The sequence below is a fragment of the Amphiprion ocellaris genome, chromosome 14 (assembly GCF_022539595.1).
Source record: "Amphiprion ocellaris isolate individual 3 ecotype Okinawa chromosome 14, ASM2253959v1, whole genome shotgun sequence".
NCBI lineage: Eukaryota > Metazoa > Chordata > Actinopteri > Pomacentridae > Amphiprion > Amphiprion ocellaris.
In genome coordinates this window covers 15,922,916-15,945,525 of record NC_072779.1, presented here as the reverse complement: position 1 = coordinate 15,945,525, position 22,610 = coordinate 15,922,916, and the positions used below count along the sequence as shown (strand labels likewise).

At 43.2% G+C, this 22,610-nt stretch overlaps 1 protein-coding gene across 2 annotated transcripts in view; it reads left to right on the top strand.

The window, feature by feature from the left end:
- Positions 1–22,610, top strand: part of LOC111579853 (cell adhesion molecule DSCAML1-like) — a 57,631-nt gene that overhangs the window by 16,154 nt on the left and 18,867 nt on the right. The window contains exons 4-12 of one of the 2 annotated variants that reach the window (XM_023287358.3): positions 16,526–16,672; positions 16,764–17,042; positions 18,150–18,425; positions 19,299–19,595; positions 20,040–20,312; positions 20,969–21,253; positions 21,402–21,521; positions 21,623–21,799; positions 22,359–22,558. In XM_023287358.3, coding sequence (XP_023143126.2) covers positions 16,526–16,672; positions 16,764–17,042; positions 18,150–18,425; positions 19,299–19,595; positions 20,040–20,312; positions 20,969–21,253; positions 21,402–21,521; positions 21,623–21,799; positions 22,359–22,558 — 2,054 coding nt within the window. Of the gene's footprint in view, positions 1–16,525; positions 16,673–16,763; positions 17,043–18,149; positions 18,426–19,298; positions 19,596–20,039; positions 20,313–20,968; positions 21,254–21,401; positions 21,522–21,622; positions 21,800–22,358; positions 22,559–22,610 lie in introns of those variants that run through there. The other variant, XM_035955872.2, reaches the window with a different exon arrangement.

The following is a 22,610-nucleotide window of genomic DNA, read 5'->3' as shown; positions in this document are numbered from 1 at the left end:
AGTGCAGTCTCTGATCAGTAGCACAGTCACATAGTGGTCTGAAGGTTGAGTCGATGACATAACATGACGCAGTCCTGCCCTTTGAACCCCAACAGGTTCCATTTCATCAAACACACATGTTCCCCATCTGGAGCATCATATGTGTGTGTGTGTGTGTGAGCATGTTTGTGTTTATGTGCAAGTGTGTGTAGCTGTCCCCTTGCCTGTCCCACTTTCCCGTCCAGCCAGGACAGTGAGGGGGTTGAAGAGGGGAGGGTTGCAGGCAGACTGACCTATTTCCCTCTCACTTCCCCATCCCATACCATCCCTGTTATAGTTAAGCTTTGTGTGTTTGTGCGTGTGTGTGTGTTTGTGACCCTCATGAGACAATGGAGGCCCGCTAGTCTGAGCAGTGATCTGAAGGAGTAGAGCTGGAGCGGAGACAGAGAGATGGAGGGTTTGTGGACGGGAATAAAAACAACAGTGGGACACAGAGAGGGTTCAGCTAGCAGATCGAGGCCGTCCGTCTAACCAGCAGAAAGCTAATGAGTGGCTCCGATGAATAGAAACTGGACCAGCAGATGGCTGCAGCCACATGGTGGTCGGCAGAAGATGCCCAACCATGCTCCATCTAATCCACCTGCCACACAGTTTGGCCTTGTTTATGTATTTGCACAGTAATTTGATACACATAACCGTGAAACCCGGAGCTGAAAAGCACAAATAAGAGGGAAAAAATGACAGTGTAAAGATGACATCAGAAAAAGAGGGTCGTTAAACTCTATTCATATTGAAAACACTTTTTCTACTCTCGTTGCTTCCTATTTAGTCGCATTCTAAACTTCGACTTACAGATGCATATAAAAAAGTGAATTTTGTGCTGTACATTTACAGAAAACTGTAAAATTGAGAGTGCACGGTCACATCAGTGTATTTGGACCCTGTGTGGTGAATTTAACCTGCGATTAACCCGTCAGTGTGTAAAACGCTGAGTTATCAGGTCTTAATGCGAGCTTGGATCCTAATGGGAGTCACCAGGTGGCGAGGTCACTTACAGGCTACATTACAGATCAATCCTCTGCCCCTCGGGTCCCTGCTGAGTGTCAGCAGGTTCAGCAAATACGGCCATACGCAGCCAAATCCACACACTCTCACATTCACATTAACACCTAGAGAATTACAGATGAGTTGATCAATTTGTGGGATAAGCTAGATGCAGTAATTAAGCTGATTTATTGGTAGAATGACTGACTTTGATGATGTTAAGATGAGCAGCACTCCCTCGTCTCCCATTTCTATATCAACTATTCGAGTGATTATTTATGCAATAGATTTCTTCATTATGACAGACATATTTAGATCTACTGTTAAAACATGTAATTTTCTTCTGTCTTAAAGGTCAACTCAAGAATCTTGTTTCGTCCAGCTGACAGTGTGATTACATTGGTGTCTGTATTACATTCCAGAAACTGGAACCAACAAGTTTGGGGGGCATTTTGCCAGCATGGTTTTCCCACAGAGGGAAGGGTCACTGCAACTCAATACAAAGTTGTACAAGGGCATGAAGGGTCACTGAATGGTTTGTTGAGTATGAAAATAAGGTCAAATATGTTATGGCCTATGCAGTCACCAGAACTTAATCAACTCTGTCTCACGAAAGTTATGTTTCTGTACAATTAAACTGCATTGTCAATGACATTTTAGAGGAAAATGGCACATTCCCTTGTGACCTGTCACATTCATTTCAAGTCTTTGTAATTTATTTTAATGCTTTAGTGTTACTCCTTTTTAGGCAACTAATAATATATTTGATGGAGCGGAACTCATCACGCTGGAAGAGAAGCTTCAAACACGTTGTGAAAGAGTGTTTTTTTTAAGCCCAAACCATGAAATTATCTTAAATCTTAATCTAAACTTAACTAAACTTCCAGCATGTAGCTATCATTGTGCAAGTTGCATGCAATCTAACCATGAGACTAAATCTGACCACGTACTTTTGGTGTCTAAATATAGCTAAATAGAGTGTGAAAATGAAATTTAAGTCTCAGAATAATGTTCCCACATAGGATGAGAGCCCCAAGCTTCAAGATGAGGTTCTGTTGCTGACCATCCTCAACTCTTAACTCCTTACTTTCACTTTGTGACTCCTTCAAACTTGAAGTCTTGCCTACTACATTTCAGTCTTACCTTTTGGGGAGAAAATACATTTATTTTAACATGTAAATGACAATGCAGTTTAGTTGTACAGCAATGTACTTTTTGAGAGATTTTGGGCCGCTCTCCACTGCCGTCATAAAACAACAATTGAGGAAAATTCTTATGGAAAAGTGGTCTTCAACTCTCCAGTAGTGTTAAAAAAAACTTGGAGAATCAATGCCAAAGAGCACTTCAGTTGTTCTGACAGTACATAGTGGTCGAAAACCTTACACAAACACTTGATGTTGCAGATTAGATTAATGCTGGTCTAAAAATAATTTCTAAAAAAAATGCAGAGAAATTAATTCTCTCAGCATATACATGTCTCTTAACCCTCCTGTTGTCTTCATTTACAGGCACCAAAAAAATGCGTCTCCTTGTCTGAAAAAAATCTAAATATTCAGAAAAAAATTCCCCAAATTTCTGAAAATTTGGAAATCCTTCAGGAAAAAATTCCAATAATTCCTTAAAAATTTCACTTATAAGTTTTATTTTTTTTTTAAAAATCCCGCAAATTTGGCAAAAAAATTCGTGTAAGTATTCAAAAAAACAGTAAAAATTTTTCCAAAAAAAGTCCTAAAAATATCTAAAGTGATTACATATATATCAGTAAAACTTCAAATATTTTCTTTAAGAACATTCATAAAAAAAATCAACCAAAATCCAGCGAATTTCGCTGGATTTTGGTTGATTTTTTTATGAATGTTCTTAAAGAAACATTTTTTTAACATTTCTTTTTTTTCCACCAAAAACTGTTCGAAAATTTCCCAAAAATGTTGAAAATGTGGACATCAGAAGTTAGTGAAAATATTTATATTTTTTCCACATTTTCAAACTTTAAAACGGGTCAATTTGACCCGCAGAACGACACGAGGGTTAAATATAGTTAAATTAGTCACAATATGTTGTGTACGTCCAGTTGTATATATAGTGCCTCTTTATTACCACTTGCACATAGTACAGCTTTTCCTCCCAGTAATTAAAAAGTTAGTGTCATGAGGCTGCACACAGGTGCAGCAGAGAGGTGACAAAGGCACAGAGACCTCATGGAGTGCAGCATTGTGTTAGGACACCGTGTGTGTTTGTAAATCTGTGCTTGTGCACTCGGAGCAGGAATACATTAATGGATACACTTGTCTGGGACACCGCAGACTCATGTAAACACCGGTCTGACACACACACTCACTTCTAGCAAGTACAACCGTACAAGCCCTCCGACACACGCGGCAACGCAAACGCAACACAATAAAGCCATTTTCAGGTTTTTCATGAAGCCGCCTGAGTACGGAGCGCTCATTAAACATTAACTGGGGATACATTAGGGCCGCTGGTGCGCTCCGCTGTGCTGTCCTGTTGTTGTGCTCCTGCTGCCTGGGTGCATCAGGACATTGTGTGACAGAGGAGGACGGGGAGCACGTGGCATCCCCAGGGCTCTTGGAACAGAACCCCATCGACTGTCGCCCTCCACCCCCCTCCCCTCCATCACCCTTGGGTCTCTCATCATCCCTGTCTCACCTCTCCCTCGTCTGCCCCTGCCTCTGTCCCATGTGGCTCACAGCAGGCCATGAGGTGGGGGTTAGTGGGGGACTAAATCATGCAGATGAAGGTGCTGCTGCTGCTATTATGTACGTACGCATGCAAACATATGGCAGCAACACCTAAATCTAACAACGAGCAGCTTCTTGCACAGTCTCACCGCATAGGAAATGAGAAGAAGAGGTGGAAGCCTATTTCTTCTCCACCCTCCAAATCTGCCAAATAAGTCGATTCCACTTGTTCCGCGGTTCGCTCACCTCTTCTCATTTCTTCTCTCACTTTCTCTGGATATTCTTGCCCCTCTCACATTTGCCCCAGTGTGTGCTGAGAGTCGACTGAGAGCGGGGCAGGAACAGATGGGGTGCTGGCAGCCATCTTTTACTCAGTTAGGTTGAGTAGGCACGTGGGTGGGTGTGTTAATTAGCACAAACAAGTGCGTGTGTGTGTGTGTGTGTGTGTGTGTGTGTGTGTGTGTGTGTGTGTGTGTGTGCGCGCGCACGTGTGCGTGCGTGCATGATGTCTGTGTGCGCATGGGTCACAATAGGCATAATTATCTCTGCTTGAGAGGCCCGGTTGTGTGGTGGGAGGGTGGGAGTGTAGGGGTGGGGGTGGTGTGGAGAGGCAGAGTTCAACAATGGCCCAACCACAGGCTTTGTGTGCACAGAGCAGAGGGCTGACAAGTGTCGCCTATTATTGACTATTTACACACTACTACACGCGCCTGCTCACGTGCACTTAACACAGAAATGCACAAACTCCGTCGCCCCCCCCTCCTGCCTTTTTTCCCCTCTTTGTGTCTCCATCAAACGCACACAGGCGCACACACATGCATGCAGTATGGGCATGTTTACAGTGCAGCAGTGTATCAGTGTCACTCAGTGTAAGAGGGAAGGATGGGAAAGCCCTGCGAGCACATCACTCTGACAGGAGTCTGGCCACGATCTCACCCTTCAAGCCAGGCAGCGAGAGAGAGCAGAGACACTGAGAGGAGAACAGAGCGAGTTCCAGAAGTTCGTTTTACATTAGAAAATCACAAGGCTTCAAAGAATGGCAGATTATTAAAACTGCTCTCTTATTTGCAGACTTTGCCATAATTTATTTTGGTTTTAGTAACATGTTTGCTATAATAAAGCTGAAAGGTGACAATATTGCAACCACAAATGAATGTAGGGCAAACTGAAATGTATAGGTTTTCTCTTTGTAACTTTGCTAAGAAATGTTCTATTTAAACTTGATTAACCCTCCTGTGGGCTGCACAGTGGCGTAGTGGTTAGCACTTTCGCCTTGCAGCAAGAAGATCCCTGGTTCGCGTCCCGGCTTTCCCGGGATCTTTCTGCATGGAGTTTGCATGTTCTCCCTGTGCATGCGTGGGTTTTCTCCGGGTACTCCGGCTTCCTCCCACAGTCCAAAATGTCCAAAAATACATGGTGGTAATTACTGTAATATTCATACATTCGTGCCATCTTGATAACGACTCCAGGAAGTTATTTGGGTTAACAACAACAGGTTGCTTTGTAAATGAGTGGGAAAAGAGTCATAACTATAATTCCACTTGTCACTGGGATAAATCTGCAAAACAAATGCTTGTAAGTTTGGGGACTTTGTCCAAAAATAGGTTTTAAACAACATTTTTCTCCACAAGTTATTCATTTACTACACATATATGCAGTTTCATGACATCACTCTTGTGTTGGCAAAGCTTTGCTTGCTGAGATAATGAACAGGACATGCAACCATAGTCTTTGGTGTTACTGAATTCTTCCATAGATGTCTATTCTGGATTCTTGAAGTGGCAAATTCCTCCCCTATAAAGCCTCTGGTAATGCATCACTCCCAACACTGGTCAACATCCCGGTAAACTTTACGTACACGAATTAAACAGGATTAATATGCCAGAAATGAGCTAACATGAGAAAGAAAGCACTGAAAAGTGACTTTTAAAAAGGTTGTTTAAAGATTTCAGGCCAAATAATACAATTCTACACAGTTGTATGCTTTATTTTTTTAAACATTTTATTAAACAAAAGTAACTGAGTAGTGAGTCCTCGGTAGCTCTGTAAAGGATAGCTGTTAATCTGCTCTTCTAACCACATCCAGAGTCATTAAGGAAAGTGAAAGCAGGAAGGCTTGTGTCAAGGCTTAGAGCAAAAGAGTTGGAGGGTTTATATGGCCTGGATTGGGTTAAGAAATAGGATTTAAAGTAAAGAGGTTTTACCCCTTTTCTCCTTCTTTCTTCCACTCTTTTGTTTAGGCTAGCGAAAGAGGGATTAGTGAGAGGAGATTACAGAGGGCTCTACTAAGAAATTGTATTTAAGGAAATGCTTATTTACTCAACCGCTCGCAGCAATGGCAAGAAGTTTTATTCTGATTTCCCCTTCTTTATTTCTGACTTTTTATAGTATGAAGGCAGTGATTTTCTCTAAAATTCAGTAACTCATTGGTTTAAATTAAAACATTTTTTAAAAATCAGATTCAAAGAGATTATTGCAAATAGTAATGTTACTATATAATCCTGACAAAATGCATACTATGTGTAATTATTATCTCCGTCTTGAAATGACAGCATGTGCTCTACTGACACTGAAGGTCAAATCAGATATAAATTAAGCTAAAAATAGACACATTCACTGTGTTATATAAAGCAGTAAATCTCCCTGCAGTCACCCTGATGGAGAGATTTCTGTTTTATGATGTTTCTGTGAACGCAGCCGGTCGGTCTGAGGCCGTGAAGAGACATGATCGCGGATCAAATGGGATCCCTGGTGGTCATCAAGTGTCATGTTCCTACATGACCTCTCAATCAGACCTATTGATCCGCCGCGCTATTAGCTGTCCAAACATACACAAAGGGCAGATCAACATCGCAGCCTTCATTGACTGCAGTGGGAGGAAAGCAGCTCTGACATGCTGCTGTGGGGACACAAACGTCTGACGAGAGGCTGGTGTGACGTCTGTCAGCTGTTGTTTGTGGATTAGTATGAACACATAAAACGTCACGTGTGAAGCAAGTCAATAATTCAGCATTTTTACACCACGTGAGCTGTTTGATCCCTCTGTTTTTCTCTAAAGTCAAACCCTCTAAAGGCTTTAGTCAGTTATTGAGGATATAATGTGTATATTACAAGGATGAAACAAACAACACTGACTGTTTTGAAGGATTAGTACGTTTAGTATGTTTTATGTAAGTTTATGATTCATTCTAAATGTGATCATAGGATATACAGTCCAGCCCTAGAATTAGCAACAATTTCAAGCTGTATGAAAAATATTTACTCAAAATACTTCCATTTAAATAGTTAAAATGCATCATTAACATCTGTAACACAATGTTTCACTGTCTTTGGCCTCTTGTTTATGCCATTTCCAGTCAGAAGAAACCCATTAATCACATAAAAATTCACGATAAATCAAAATTTGGTTTAAGAATAAATAACTCTGGGCTTGTCTGTATAATAACATATAGTGTAGAACACGTCCACATATGCGTTTAAGTTAAAATGTAGCATATAAGGTATAGTGGAGGTGAAACGCAGAGAACAAGAAGCAGCTGACTGTATAATACATCCATGGATGAGTATTCATTCTATCACTGTTATTTTAGATTACCTTGAAATACCGACCATGAAGAGTCCTGAGGAGGCGAGTGTCTATCCATTATCTATATCCACTTGTCTTGTGCAGGTGTTCAGGGAAGCTCGAGCTTATTTTACTAAACTGTGGCCTGCAGATATGAGGAGGAGGTAAAAACTCAAATATCCTAATGATCTGAAATGTGAGCAATAGACGTAGAAAATAAGTTCTGAAAGGCCGTCCAGGCCACAGACTTTTGTTCTTCAGGGTAGCAAAGCTGTGACATGCCCTACTTCTTACTCTAACCCTAACCAATCTCGCTCCTCACGTTCTCATTCACCGACCAATCAGGTGGCACTTTTCTCATGAATATTCATGAGTTTTCCCTGACCACCACAAAGAAAATCTGTGACCAGGCTTCTTCTGGCTGCTGGAATCTGCAGATTCAGGCTGTACATGTTAACAGAGTAGAAGTACAGTATACTGCATGTTTGTAAAATTAAAATAATCTCCCTCTTGACAAGCTGCACAATTAAACTGTTGCTGCCACAGTATATATTTAGTCTTGTATTGTGGCTTTTTGTTTACATCAAAATAGTGAGTTGTAGCACTGAACTTTACCAAATGAATTTACTGTCTAGAGAGGCTGTAAACAAATCAGTGATTCTTTAGATTAGTTATTGCTGCCTCTTAGATGATGACTTCCTTTATTTAAATTTGGTAAATGGCAGATTGTGAAATTTGATGCTTTGATTCTTAGTGTATTTTTTGTAATTTGAAATGCTGCTCGAGGTTTCAACTGTCTTTTCTGGTAAACATTGTAAACAAGTCTGTGTGTGTGCCTCTGTGTGTGTGTGTGCGCCTCTGTGTGTGTGTGTGTGTGTGTGTGTGTGTGTGTGTGTGTGTGTGTGTGTGTGTGTCCATGCCGGCCAGTGACACTCCTCTGCCACCAGCACTCTAATAGGGAGGGACCAGGCAGCTCACTCAGTGCTGCTAATGCAGCTAACTGCCCCGGGCCATGGGCTAAACTGGACTACACTGCGTCACACACATACACACAAACACACATATGATGGCAGACACACACCATACATCCAACTCTGCCTCTTATCTGCAACTAAATCAAAACAAGGTGGAGATTGAGGGCTTTTATTTTGCTGCCAGATGTTTACTTTCGCTGAGTGACGTTGTTTTTAAAGGGTCTGAGTTTCTTCACTGTTTAAGCTTTAGTGCACAGACAATTAGCAGTTCAATAGGAGTTAATGGGACTTCCAGTTAAGGGTAGGTGTTTGGACCATGGTGACACGCTTCTCTATGGTGCGTTGGGATGTGTGTGTGTGTGTGTGTGTGTGTGTGTGTGTGTGTGTGTGTGTGTGTGTGTGTGTGTGTGTGTGTGTGCGTGCGTGTGTGTGTGTGTGTGTGTGTGAGTGTGTGTGTGCGTCTCTCACGGGACTCTCATTATCACTGCTGTCCCAGATGTCACCAAGCACATGAAACACACGTCATGAATAATGGAGTCCTATTTCTACATCTCTCCCCATTTCTCTCCCATCCGCCCACCCTCTTTCCCCTCCATCCCTCGTTTCCTCTGATGCTTCTACTGATGCTTAATCTCCTCGGCGCTGCTTCTATCTGAGATGGTCCATTTAGCTTTATGCAGCATCGTCGGCCTGTCTGGTTAGGATGGCACCTCCGCAGCGCTGCGTTGAGTTATATCCACGCAAACGGCGGTCCACTCGGGCTCCCCATAGGCCTTTTCCGTGACATCCCCTCCCCCTGTGTTTACTGTTTAAAGCCACACAGGGCAAATTGGGACAGAGCAGCCAGTGGAGCAGAAGAGACGTGGTCCCATCGCAGTGGAAGCTGGACTCATCCCTCTCTGCACCTCCTCCTCACTCCCGTACCTCCAACTTTCCAACATCCTCTCCTTGTGCAACACACAGTGACACAGTGGCAGAGGGGCAGAGCAGGGAAAATATGATTGAAAGATGAGGTAAGCAGTCAGAATTGGTTAGGAAGGAGGACAGCAGTTAGGATTAGACAGTGAAGCGTGGCTTTTTAATGAAAACATGACAGAGCTGCGGCTTCCTCAACATCTCGACCCCACTCTGCAGAAAAATGAACAAGTGGCACAAGTGGCAAGTTGAGGGAGGGAAAAGAGAGAATTGAACGGTGAGATTCAGATATTGCTCATGCGGCGTTGGTCTTAACTGGCAGGATTGACTCATGCTCCGTCTGAACAGTTTGGCCGTGTTAACAAAGTCTCCTTTATGGAGGGGATGCAGGGGGGTGGGCTCCCGTCGCACAATTAGTTGTTGCACATCAGTTGTGCCAATAAAACCTGCTTTGAATGTGAATTGAAAGGAGTTAAGAGGGCGCCATTGAAAGATGTTAAGTAAGTGTGCGGCGGAATAAAAGACACAAAATTGTATATATTTAATTGGCTGACACCTGCCTCTACTTGGGCTTTTAATGTACACAGCGGAGGGAGGGGAGAGAGCAAAGGGAGGCTGGAGTGGGCTCTCGCTTTGAATACAGATGTAACACCCCTTTTTTGCATAAAGGTTTAAAAGGAGAGGAGAACACAGACATGGATTGTTATCTCCTCCTCAGTTTACCCTCCATCTTTCCCTTTTGCTCTCCCCCCGCTTTTTTTTTACTGTCTTTTCTTCCTTCTCTCTCCTTCATCCAGATCCACTCATTCAGTCAATGGTGCCCATCTCCTGCTTTAACACATTCCTCTACTGCAAAACTGGACTACTGCCATTCACTGACTGCACGCTGCTAATTTTAACGCATAGTTTATTATTTTTTGGTGCCAGCAGGGAAATATTTTTTGTCCTATTTTAAGCCTGGTAGGTGTTTCTTGTGTGTGCGCTCCTAGCATGTCTGCATTTGTGAGCACCGAGCATATTCCAGCTCTGCAGAGAATATCTCCGGAATACGCTGCGTTCTTTTTTCTTTTCTTTTTTCTTTACTTTCGTCTTCTTTCTGTGACAGTCACAAGTCTTTGATCCGCTCCTGCTCCCCTCTGTCTTCTCACCTTCTTTCAAATTCGACTTGCTTTTGAGAACAGAGGTATATGGTGGAGATGCAGAATGCCATTTTTCTATACTCAAAATGTTGACGAAAAACGAAAAAAACGACTTAAAACCAGTATGTTGCTCATTATTTGCAAAATTAAAATGACAAACAGAGCCGTGATGTTTTTGTCCTGTATGCGCAATTGTATTAGTCATTTTTTGGGGAAACCTAGAGATCAACTCAACTTTGCGTCAGCACACTGGAGGACCCAGGTGTAACAAAATGTTTGCACACTATCAAGTTTCATCAGTTTACTGCTGCATTCGTCGCATGCATTCATAAAATCTGTGTTTTTTGTCTTGTGTTTCATCTCGCAAACATTTTTCATTCACTTGTTTCCTCTTTTGAATGATTTACTTGTGGAATAAACTCTGCAAAATGTGACTTCACAAAAACAAATGCTCTTTCTGTGATTTTCTGTAAAGATCTGGTGCATATTAAAGCCTCGGGAGCTCTGTAGAGTAACACAATGAAAACTTCTTCCCATTTTTCTTCTCAAGCACAAGTCTAAAGGTAGCTGTTTGAAGTCAATTTCCATGTAATCTTCTAACTTTAGTCTATATCACTTTAAAGAATGAACATGATGGGATATGGCCATCTTTCTGACAGTTTGTGGAGGCCTCTGACCCTCAGTTGCATTCCCACATTTGCTCCTTTTGCCACCTTATAGTCTCCATAATGAGCACTAACCTTCATTTAGCTGGGAAAGACCCTCTAGGCGAGAAACCACTGCCTTTGACCATCAACACTGTTGAGTAAGATGAAGACTCCAGGGATCAGATTGTAGTGATCCGCCAGAAGGAAAACAGGGACGTGAGTTCGATAGCTCATTAGCCTTTTCCAAACTGATTAGATATGGGGTCCATATGAAGGAGTCCCACAGGAACACTGGTGTTTTTTCCTGCAAGTTCATGCAGTTCTTTTTTTTAACTACACGGGAAAACTTTAGCAGGTGAGTGTCATGAGAGAATTCTTGCTAAGACAGAAAAAAGTTGTCTCCTTCGATAAATTGATTTAGTTCAGATAGTGTTGAGATTTGCCCCTCTGACACATGTAGGTCAGATCACTTCCAACAGCTAAATTTGTCCATCTTAGTTTCCAAATCGCCCATAAAAACTGTTAATGATCATGCTCCGAGTATTTTCGACGACTTTCTGAGAAATTCCTCTTTATTTTAAGGTACACAACTGCATAAAACCGTCTCTAAAGCCAGTAAACTTCAAACTGAGATACAGGAAACGGGAAAACTAAAGGACAGCGCGTTATGTTGTTAAAATATTTGTGATTGGATGCTAAAATACTTGCATCCGAGGAGCTAAATTTAGCAACTTCACACTGATCCCGTTTTTTTAAAAATCCGTTTAACTGACTTCTGCAGCCAGTTTGCCGATGCGATTTTTGCATTCCCACAATGCCAAGGGTTTCACAGCTCCGTCCTTGACGATTGTAAACACATTGTGCTTTAATAATTGCTGAAAATACACCAGAAAATCGTAGCAGGATGGCAGCGAGAAGACCCTAGCAACAGGGAGAGGATGAAGAAAGCGTGAGAGTGGGAGGGAGGGGGAAAGATGCAGAACATCAATAAATAATGGCCCCACTGAGGAGGTGGAAATATGGGCCTCGTTATCTTTGCGCCGACGCCTTCATTTGCATGTGAGAAAATGAGGCTGCTACCAACTCGCACACGCAGCGTGCATACAAACACACAGACACACACTCCTGGACCCACATGGGCTACAGTATATCCTATTTATAGACTGTGTCATGCTTTTATTTTTTCCTATTCTCTCTCACATATTTATACTTCCATTATTTCCCCTTTTCTTTCCTCCACTTTGGAATTTGTCATAGCTGCAGGTTGGGTCTGTTGTGTGACCGCGAGGCTGCCAGCATTTTGTTGTATTAAAAAAATCAAGTGAAAGCAAACCTTTATTGCACAATAGAGGTTTGCAAGGGACATTAATTTGAGTAATGGCCTCTTTTTTTATATTGCAGAGGATACAGTTGGATTACATGCACAGTCACAGGGCAGCTACTCAGGGAAACACCACCGAACATTCGCCTAGAGCAGGTGGCTTTTTAGTGCCTTGCTCATGGGTCTCTGGATTTTGGTCAGTCGAGTTTGTTATGGATTTTATGTACAATTTAAAGCCTAAAACTGCACATAGGAAATAAATGCAAACATTTAAAAAATTTTGGAAAAAGGAAAAATTTAAAAAGTCGGAAAATCATTTGAGATGGTGCAGGATAATTTTCTGTTTTTACATTCCGTCAAAATCTTGCAATTTTTTTTCAAAGATTAAGAGTTGGTCTTCCATGCCATTAAGCTTTTGCAAGTGGTTTAGCAGTTAAAATATTGAGATTAAATTAGCTCCCATCTGGGCCCCATCTGCATCTGGGAATCAAGGACAATTTTACACTATTTTTTCCCATGAATGCATCTCATTGAGACTGACCGAACTCATACAAGACCCAACAAAGCTGCCATCCTCTAGGCAACACAGCATCTTTCAAAGAGCTTCTTTTCGGGTGAAAGGATTCTTTAAAGAATCGTTTATAGTTGATAAAAATACTTTAACCTCTAAATCGTTCCTTCAAAGCTTTTGTTGGGATCCACAAGTTCTTCTGTTTATTTAGTCTTGTGGTCTTTTTGGTTTCTTTGTTAATCAGTATTTGTTAAAAAACAAAAAAACAAAGATACCACTGGATTTTAATCCCAGTTGAAACCATTTCCCCCCTATTTGCACAATCTTTCCTCTAGATGTTCCGAGATGTTTAGTATACATGAATGTGCTCAAACTAATGGCAAATTCAGGTTTCTGGAAAAATGTTCACTATTCCATATGTAGAAGGCACAAAAGTTATGCAACATAAACAACTGTAGCATTTTTTGCCTAATATGCATGCATTTCTGCATGCTGTTCTGCAGCTGCGTGTGCATTTAAGTGTGTGAAACTATGTGTGTGTGATGCACATTGGCTCTGTTTCTCGTTATCTAGTCAAGTCAGCATGAATAAAAGCTGAGGGAGCACAGTGATTTAGGATTTAGTAATTAATATTTTACTCCGTCTGCCACTCTGCTTAGAGACTGAGAGCAAGAGACAGAGAGAGAGAGAGAGACAGAGACAGAGAGAGGGAGTGAGGAAATGGGTGAGACAGGCGATAAGAGGGTTCACACAAAGACGTGAAGAGAGCCGACTAAAGATAGACTGATTCTATCACCAAACCACTCAGTTAAGATGGACAGATAGCGAGGGGAATAATGTGATGCGCACTGTGTAATCAGCGTTGTTTCAGAGGATGAATTCAGTCCTCTGCTGAAGACGGAGACAGAAAGTGTGGCTTTGACAGATCCAGCTGACTCTCTCTCCTTCTCTCTCTCTCTCTCTCTCTCTTGCCGCCTGTGTCAGAGTGTTGTGACAGGCAAGTCGTTGGTGTTGTGGGAGTAGCAGCCTTAAAGTGCTCATTATCCTGTAAGGCTTCGTTCTGGGGGGGCAAACAAAGGCTGCTGTGAAATTGCAGCCTGTGCCTCCTCTCAGGTCACGCAGTATATTCGATGCAAACAATGCACAGCCTATAACTGCTACCTTCAGTATGTGTGCCCTGACAAACACACACCTTGTAGATAAAATATTGATGCTGATAAACACACAGGTGCAGGCAAAGGCAGCCGATGCAGCTGTTGGCCTGTAGTTTGGATGCTAAAAGGCACGGGTTATAATTAATACCTTAACTAACCTCAAGCGTGTCAAACCTTAAGTAACCTATCATGCGGCGATACAGCCATTTTGACACATGCCACACTTAGAGCGAGCCGTGAGATAGTTGCTGTTGCGTTTGTTTAACAGTAACGTGAAACTGTGTGGATTTATTTCTGCATTTTCTTATGAATCAGGATGCTGGAGTGGTACATTAGAGATGGAGGGATCAAACTGATCTTTTAATTGTGGGGAGAAAAGCTGTTTCATCTGTTTGAATGAACAGATTGTTGAAAAATGAGGGATGATACTCTATGTTCCAGGAAGTCACTAAAGTGCTTTTAAAGGACTCTCTTGATTTATGAGATATGTCCAGTGGGGAATGTGTCAGGAGGGGCATGTGGGTGTCATGACGTTGTAAATGTAAAAGAGCAAACAAAAAGGGACAAAAAGACAGAGTAGATGTGTTTCCAAAATGTATTTTTTATCTGCATCTTGTAGTATGTTTGTTCATAGATTTTGCCAAAAAGTTTTTGCCCTCGCTGGGGGTGGTTTCTGACTTTTTCAAAGAAGAGACAATATGCACATTCTATCCATACAAGAATCCATCCATCCCTTTCCTTCTACTTTTCTGGGTACTGGAGGGTTCTCTCACCAGCAACATTTTCCAGTTCCTCCTGTGGGGTTCCAAGGTGTTCCCAGGCCAGATAAGATATATAATCCCTGAGTTCTGGGTTTATCCCTGGGTCTCCTCCCTAGTTGGATGTGCCTGAAAAACCTCCAAAGGAAGGCACCCGAGAGGCATCTTGATCAGATGCCTTAACCCCCTCAATTGACTCTTTTCAATGTGAAGGGTTGGGACGTGAAGCAGTGTCTTTACTCTGAGCTTTCTCCAGAAGTCCGATCTCCTCACCCTATTTGTAAGGCTGAGCCCAGACATCCTACAGAGGGACCTTACCTGCTTGTATCAGCCATCTCATTCACTACACAGAACTCATGACCATTAGCAAGGGTTGGATCATAGAGCGACTGGTAAATGGAGGTCTTTGCTGGGGAGGTGCTGACTCTAATCTTGGTTGCTTCACACTCTAAGGAGATGGAAACAACTTTTTTGAATAAGTTCTGACGTAGCAAGCATATAACTCACATGATTGTTCAGCTGTTTTCACTTCTTTCAGTGTCTTCACCTCTGGACAGCATGTCCAGTACCAGCTTCAGTGAAAGAATCATTCCAGCTTGCCCAGTTGAAAACAATTCCTTAAGTCTTTCTCCATTTTGTCTTGTAGATTGCCAAAACTCGGTTTGTTCCTCATGTTCTTCTTCCAGTTTTCTGGAGGTTGGCAAACAACAGGCTCTTCTCATTTGTCTATTTTGAGCGACCTTGTCTCCTCTGCCTTTGATCTGAAAAACGATCTTGGCGTTTCTCTAAAGTGAAGATGTCTCATTTTGTTAAACACCTGTTACCTCGACTCCTCCCTCCTTGTGTTTCTTCATTGTCTACTTGTATCTCTGTTGGGAGGGACTAAGACATGAGGAATAGAATCAAGGATGTACAAACTGAAAAATATTGAAGGTGGTGATTGTTGGTTTTGCTTTCATCTTCTTTCATTTGGTATATTACAGCCATGCCCAGTGTAGTGTACACTGCCACCTTCTGATGACGCGACACACCCAAGTTCATTCACTCCAAAGTAGTTCATGGAAATAAACCTGGTTGCCATTTTCCTTTTGTCATATTTCTGAAATTTGCTTCAAATTTACTCAATAATTATAAGGAAACAGTTTGTGTTTATGTGCACCTGTATGCAAGAAAGAATACACAACGTTGGCAGTTACACAAAAAGAAATGGGTAAAAGGACTAGTTCTCATTACAAACTAACTTGTCTCTTCCTCCTACCACCCTTCCTCTGCTTGTGGGCACAGCCTGAAAACTTTGAATATTTACATAACCACAATTCTTTGAGTAGAAAGAAACAACAGCTATGAAAGAGAACAAGCAGATCCTGTCACATCCAGGCACACTTGGCCTTCCATTTTGTTAGCACACTTGAACGGAAGAACATTTAGATAGTTTGATGATGAGAGTAGTGCGGTGCATTAGAGTTATACATTGTGTGCGGAGGGAGGCAGTAAATCTGTCTGTGCTCTGTCTATGCGTGGTGGAAGTGACCGCTGTGTGTCCTCCAGGTCTTGAAAGAGTGCCAGGTTTGGGAAGCAGCATTATTAGGCAGGTATTGCCAACTGTTCAGGCAGCTGTTTGTTCTTGGAACAATACGGTTTTGCAATAAGCACAATGGATGTGTAACAGAGTGATCATCTTAAGGAAGGGTGAAAGTAGGAGGGTGGTGGTTTTTTTTTTTTGGTTTTTTTTAACATTATCAAGCCTTTTACTGGATGTTCCTGTCTGTCATCGGGTCTCCTTTGGGAAAAATAATGTTGCTGAATGTGTCTTCCTCAGGTAACAGGTTCTCGCTGACCTCCTTTGGGGCTCTCTACATCTCTGATGTTCAGAAGGAGGACGCCCTCTCCACCTACCGGTGCATCACCAAGCATAAATACAGCGGCGAGACACGGCAAAGCAATGGAGCCCGGCTCTCTGTCATGGGTGAGCAGCTTGGTGTTGTCAGTTTATTCTTGCTCTTTGTTATGTTTCTCTGTCTGATGACCAAAAATTTAACCCAATCTCTGCCCTCCAGACCCCAACGAGTCCTCACCAACCATCCTGGACAGTTTCCAAGCAGGGGAGGTGTACGCAGGCCAGAGTATCGAACTCCCCTGCATAGCAGGAGGTTACCCCAGCCCTACAGTGCGCTGGCTGAAAGACGGTCGCCCGCTGCCCTCAGATGCCCGCTGGACTCGGCGTTTGACAGGGCTGACCATCAGTGACCTGAGGCAGGAGGACAGCGGCAGCTACGCCTGCGAGGTCACCAACAGTTTTGGCTCAAAGGAGGTGTCTGGACAGCTTCATGTCATAGGTGTGTGGGCACGACTACACGCTCGCACATCCACCAAGAACCTGACAGACTCCCACGCTGTCTGTTCGGTGAATCAGCCTGGCAGACGGACACATTTAAAAACTCCATTCTTTCTGGTTTGAGGCGCACATGTAAGCTGCACCTCAAGTGTGTCTGTAGCAAAACATGTGTGTGAGCTGCATGATGCCCCATCATATCAGGTCTCAAATAGAAAGACAGGGTGGTAATTCGCTGAGGCTGATTCCGTAACACAGCTGCCAGCACCGTTCACCATCAGATAGAAGGAGGGTGAGGAAGACAGAGATAAAGACACGGGGTCACCCAAGGGACGATCAGTCACCCAGACAGTGCTGGAATGACATTATCTACAATGTAATAACAAGATAATAAGAGCGGCGGAGATAAATGCGCATTGTGTAAAGTATACAAAGAAACAAAGGGAGAGAGGCGAGACAGAGGGAGAGAATAGAGAGGCGGTAGGCTTTGCCAGTGGGCACATCATGGCAGCACACTCTGTGACTCTGACAGGGTGAGGGGGGGGTTGGGAGGCACAGCGATGCCCCCCAGCATACACCACCAGCTGCCTTATTGCTCACTGACATTTGCACACACACACGTACATGCATACTCTGTCTCACACACACAGACACACTAACACACACAAGTGGACAGAGATGTGAAGAGATATCTCCAGCTGCTTTTTTAATGAGTGCGTCGAACTGATTGAGTCACCACTGCTGATTGTAGCCGCTCGCTCTTTCTCCCGGCCGCTGCGAATGTAAACAGCTACTGTATGCATGAATCCGTGTGTCATGTTTTGAATACAGTTTTAGAATTGTGGAATTACTTAGGAATTGGAAATAACTGGTATCCCTTGACACCTAATTAAAGCTCAAATTTGCTTCTAAATCAGTGAATAAAAATTTTTACTTACAATTCACAATATGTAATTCTTACATTTAGCCATAATACATTTTTGCAAATTGCAATTTTATATCAGTTTTGCCAATAAACTAGTGCTTTACAGAAAATATATAAAGCAAATGAATGAAAATTTTACTCCTTTGTTTAGTATTTGTTTAAATTTTTTCTTCGTCCCTTTCTCAGATCCACTACGAGTGACCTTGTCCCCTAAGAATCTGAAAACGGGCATCAGCAGCACACTGTTCTTCACCTGCACTGTGGAGGGTTCTCCTGAATACACCATCACCTGGTACCGGAACACAGAGCCCATCGTCCCTGACCAGCACATTTCCATCCAGGGACAACACAACGACACCCTACAGATCACTGCAGCACAGAAGTTCCACTCTGGGGCCTACCAGTGCTTTGCTTCCCGAAAGGGCCACACTGCTCAGGATTTTTCCATTATTCTGCTCGAGGGTATGTGGACAGAGAGTTAGGGGAGTAAATAAGTGCAGTTTCTATTAAAAAAGCTTGAAAAAATAGTGTTGTAGTGCGTGCAGCAAAAAATATTGAATTAAGGCAACTTTTACTGAATTTATGTTCAGCCAACAAACTACATTGAGTTGAGAGAATTACGCATTTTTAATTATCACTTACTAAATGATTAGCAGCTTAATAACAAGTCTTTAAGCTGATTACTCCGAAAAAGTTATTCAGACTAGTTTTTCCACATTAATTAAGAAAGTTTTGTGTGCTACATAGTGAATTTCCGTAATTCTAGATTTGCGATTTTTGGTTCCTGCAAAACTCCAATTTAATGAACAGAAGATTTTAGGTTGGCCAAAATTTTAAAATTAAGTTGCTTCAGTTTTTAGCATGTAGTGAAGGAGACACCTTTACGTCAGAAATTCTGACGTAAAGGTTACGAAAAATGTTGTTATCAAGTCAATTTCTTTAAGTTCCCTCAACTTGAATTAAGTTTTCAATCAAATAACGTAGGCATTTCAGTTTAAACTAGACACAGTATTAAATTGATGCAATTACCAACATTATTATGTCTACCCAACCTATCAAAACAATGTTAAAAGGTTAATGTCAATCAGTAAATGAGAACTTTTATCTTGCAGTCATGCACTCAATTAAGTGGTGGGAATAGGTCCCTTTACTGTTGACTTGTATTCTTTGTTTGAATACAGGCAGAACTATTCAACACAAATCCTCTAAGTTATTTGGCATAAACACAACTAAAAGCCTATCTAAATCAAAATTGTTCAACATTCTGCTTCTCTTTTAAAATTTCGTACTCTGTTTTATGCCTTTATTTCCATCTCTCTCTCCATTTCCCTTCAGATGGTACTCCTCGAATTGTGTCTTCCTTCAGCGAGCGGGTGGTGAACCCCGGCGAGCCTTTCTCCCTCATGTGTGCCGCCAAAGGAGCCCCGCCGCCCTCCATCACCTGGACGCTGGACGACGAGCCCGTGGTGCGCGACTCCACCTACAAGACCAGCCAGTACACGCTGTCCGACGGCCTGACCGTGTCGCACGTCAACGTCAGCAGCCCGCTCATTCGGGATGGAGGAGTGTATCGTTGCGTCGCACGCAACTCGGCCGGTAGCGCCGAGTACCAAGCGCGCATAAACGTAAGAGGTGCCTGTCTGCTTTTCAATATAAATGCACTCTACACCTGACTCTACACAAACACACAGGGGTTAGAGAGAGGCACAGATCACTTTACATTTCACACACACACTTCTTTCATCTATCTATCTATCTATCTATCTATCTATCTATCTATCTATCTATCTAGAAATATACACACGATCACTTAGATACACAGAATATCTGATTAGGCTAAAATCAACCAATATCCTCAATCAGATTTGAGTAAAGGGGGCATAACTAACCTCCCTCTCCACCTGTCAACTTGCCCCAATCACTCTATCCCTCAACCTTTATCTCTTCACCTCCTGTCTCCGTGGCTGCTCCCTTACTCTGCCATGACCTCCCTCACCTCATCTGCCCCTTTTCTCCGACCTCTGTGTCTCTCTCTGTCCTCCCTCCATCCCCTCCCTCTCTTCCCCGTGTCTCCAGGTCCACCTCGAATTAGACCCATGCGAGACATCACCGCAGTGGCGGGCAGGAACACCTACATAACGTGTCGCGTGATTGGGTACCCGTATTACTCCATCAAGTGGCTGAAGGACGGCATGCAGCTGCCTGATAATCATCGTCAAGTGGTGTTCGAGAACGGCACCCTGAGGCTCACGGACGTGCAGAAGGGTGCGGACGAGGGCACCTACTTGTGCAGCGTGTTGATCCAGCCCCAGGTGTCAATCAACCAGACCGTCCATGTCACTGTTAAAGGTAAACAGGGACAGAAGGTGTAGCTGCAGTAGAAGCTGAGTGGGTTCACCCTGTTTTCCAAAAAAATCTAATGCAATGGGCATGGCAACAGTGGTGTCTTTGCCTTTTAGAGTGGTTGTGTTGGTTAAAGCTGAAAAAAAATGTGGAGAATATGGAAAAAAATTTTACCACAATTTGGAGACATCAGTGTGCAAAGTTGTCAAGTGCAACATACCAGCGATGCTTTCTGACACAGATAGAAGGATGGATTCATGTTTGTGTCTGTATTTTGTTTAGTCTGTGAGCAGGGTAACGATGGCAGCAGGGCAGCTGCAGAGGTGTTTAAGGGTGTGTGCATGTGCCTGCCAGTGAGTGTGTCTCTGATTTAATTAGATGAATAATAATGAAGCCTAGATTAAATCCCCCAGATGTCTCAGCTGTAGTACCCCCACCTCAACCTCCATTACTATGGCAACGGAATGACTTCCCCCTGCCAATTGGACTCTAACCAGAGCAGCTATTATGGGCTGCAGGAGAAGGGGGAGTGAAGAGGGGCCCACTGGCCAATGACCTTCTCTCTTTCTCAGCATTGCTCCAGATGGCCACATTGCCACTCTTAAACATCCATTGCTGCTTTTATTCCACTGATCCTCTGCACTCTTCTCTCTTCCCCTCAGTGCCACCGCTCATCCAGCCCTTCGATATCCCCTCTACCTCAGTGGGGAAGCTCATGTACATTGCCTGTGTGGTGTCATCTGGGGACATGCCCATACGCATCACCTGGCACAAAGACGGCCAGCTCATCGTGCCAGGCTCCGCCTCTGGCGTCGGAATAGAGACCAAAGAGTTCATGAGCTCCCTGCAAATCTCCAAGGTGACACTGAAGCACAACGGAAACTACACCTGCATCGCCAGCAACGCTGCTGCCACCGTCAGCTGGGAAAGACAATTGATTGTTACTGGTGAGGGACTGAGTGAGGAGAGAGTGGCATAGTGAAGATAAACTAGGGCATCTCAAATGTGGCCTCTAATGTGCAGAAGGAGCTAAGAATTGCATTTGATTGTTGTTGGTCCATCCATTTAGGTTAATTGCATCTTTTTGTTTCTCAGTGCCGCCACGTTTTGTGGTGCAGCCCAACAACCAGGACTGTATCTATGGTAAAGCCGGAGTTCTCAACTGCTCCGTGGAGGGATACCCACCTCCAAAAGTCATGTGGAAACACGCCAAAGGTAGAATCAGCAAATCATCTGTATAACGTTGCTGTGACAACATCACGAAGATGGAAGAATAAAGACAGTGACATGCATATACTTTGTGTTGTGTCCTGCAGGTGTAGGAAACCCTCAGCAGTACCATCCTGTCCCACTAACTGGACGCATCCAGATCATGTCAAACGGCTCTTTGCTCATTCGACATGTTCTTGAGGACGACCGAGGGTACTACCTCTGTCAGGCCTCCAACGGCGTAGGCTCAGACATCAGTAAAAGCATGATCCTTACTGTCAAGAGTAAGTGTCAATCGTATTCTCTTTGGCATGAACCCTTTTCCTTTCAAAGCCACAACTCCTGGATTGTACAGAGATAAGTCTTAGCTTTCTGGACAGGAATCAGCTCTTCTAAGATGCACTTTTGCCCCAGGCTAGTGCAGCCTGCACTGAACATATAAAACCTTGTCTCTGTCCTGCACATTCTGAACTGGGGGTGTCTCTGCTATTGATTGATGTGTTCCAGCTGTCGGTCTGTGCGCTCCTGAATGTTTTGTGGGGAAAAGGCCTGATGAATTAGTAATGAAAACAAAACCACAGGAACCCCTTCAATCAATAATCTATGTCTAAGGAGCAGAGGAGACAAAAGTATGGGAAGAAGAGGCAGATTGGGAGGAGATAGTGTGAGACGGCCAGTGGGGCTTGAAGCGTGAAATGAAAATGGAGAATGAAGGGTAGAAATAGAGATGTCTATACATCTGTAATCTATCCTCAGTTTCTAGTACCACATCCCCATTCCCTCATCTCATTATTCCATATCATACTATTGGTCACACTGACACATGTCTGTGATTCTGCTCAGTTCCTGCCATGATCACCAGCCACCCCAACACCACCATGGCGAGGAAGGGCCAGACCAAGGAGCTGAACTGCACAGCGCGGGGCGAGCAGCCTATTATTATCCGCTGGGAGAGGGGAGACACAGTCATCGACGCAGAGAGAAACCCCCGTTACTCCATCACCATCAACAAGAAGGGGGATGAAGTCATCTCCACCCTAAAGGTCAGCTATAGAAAACACATCAGAGCGTGAACTCAGCTTAATGCCGTTACAC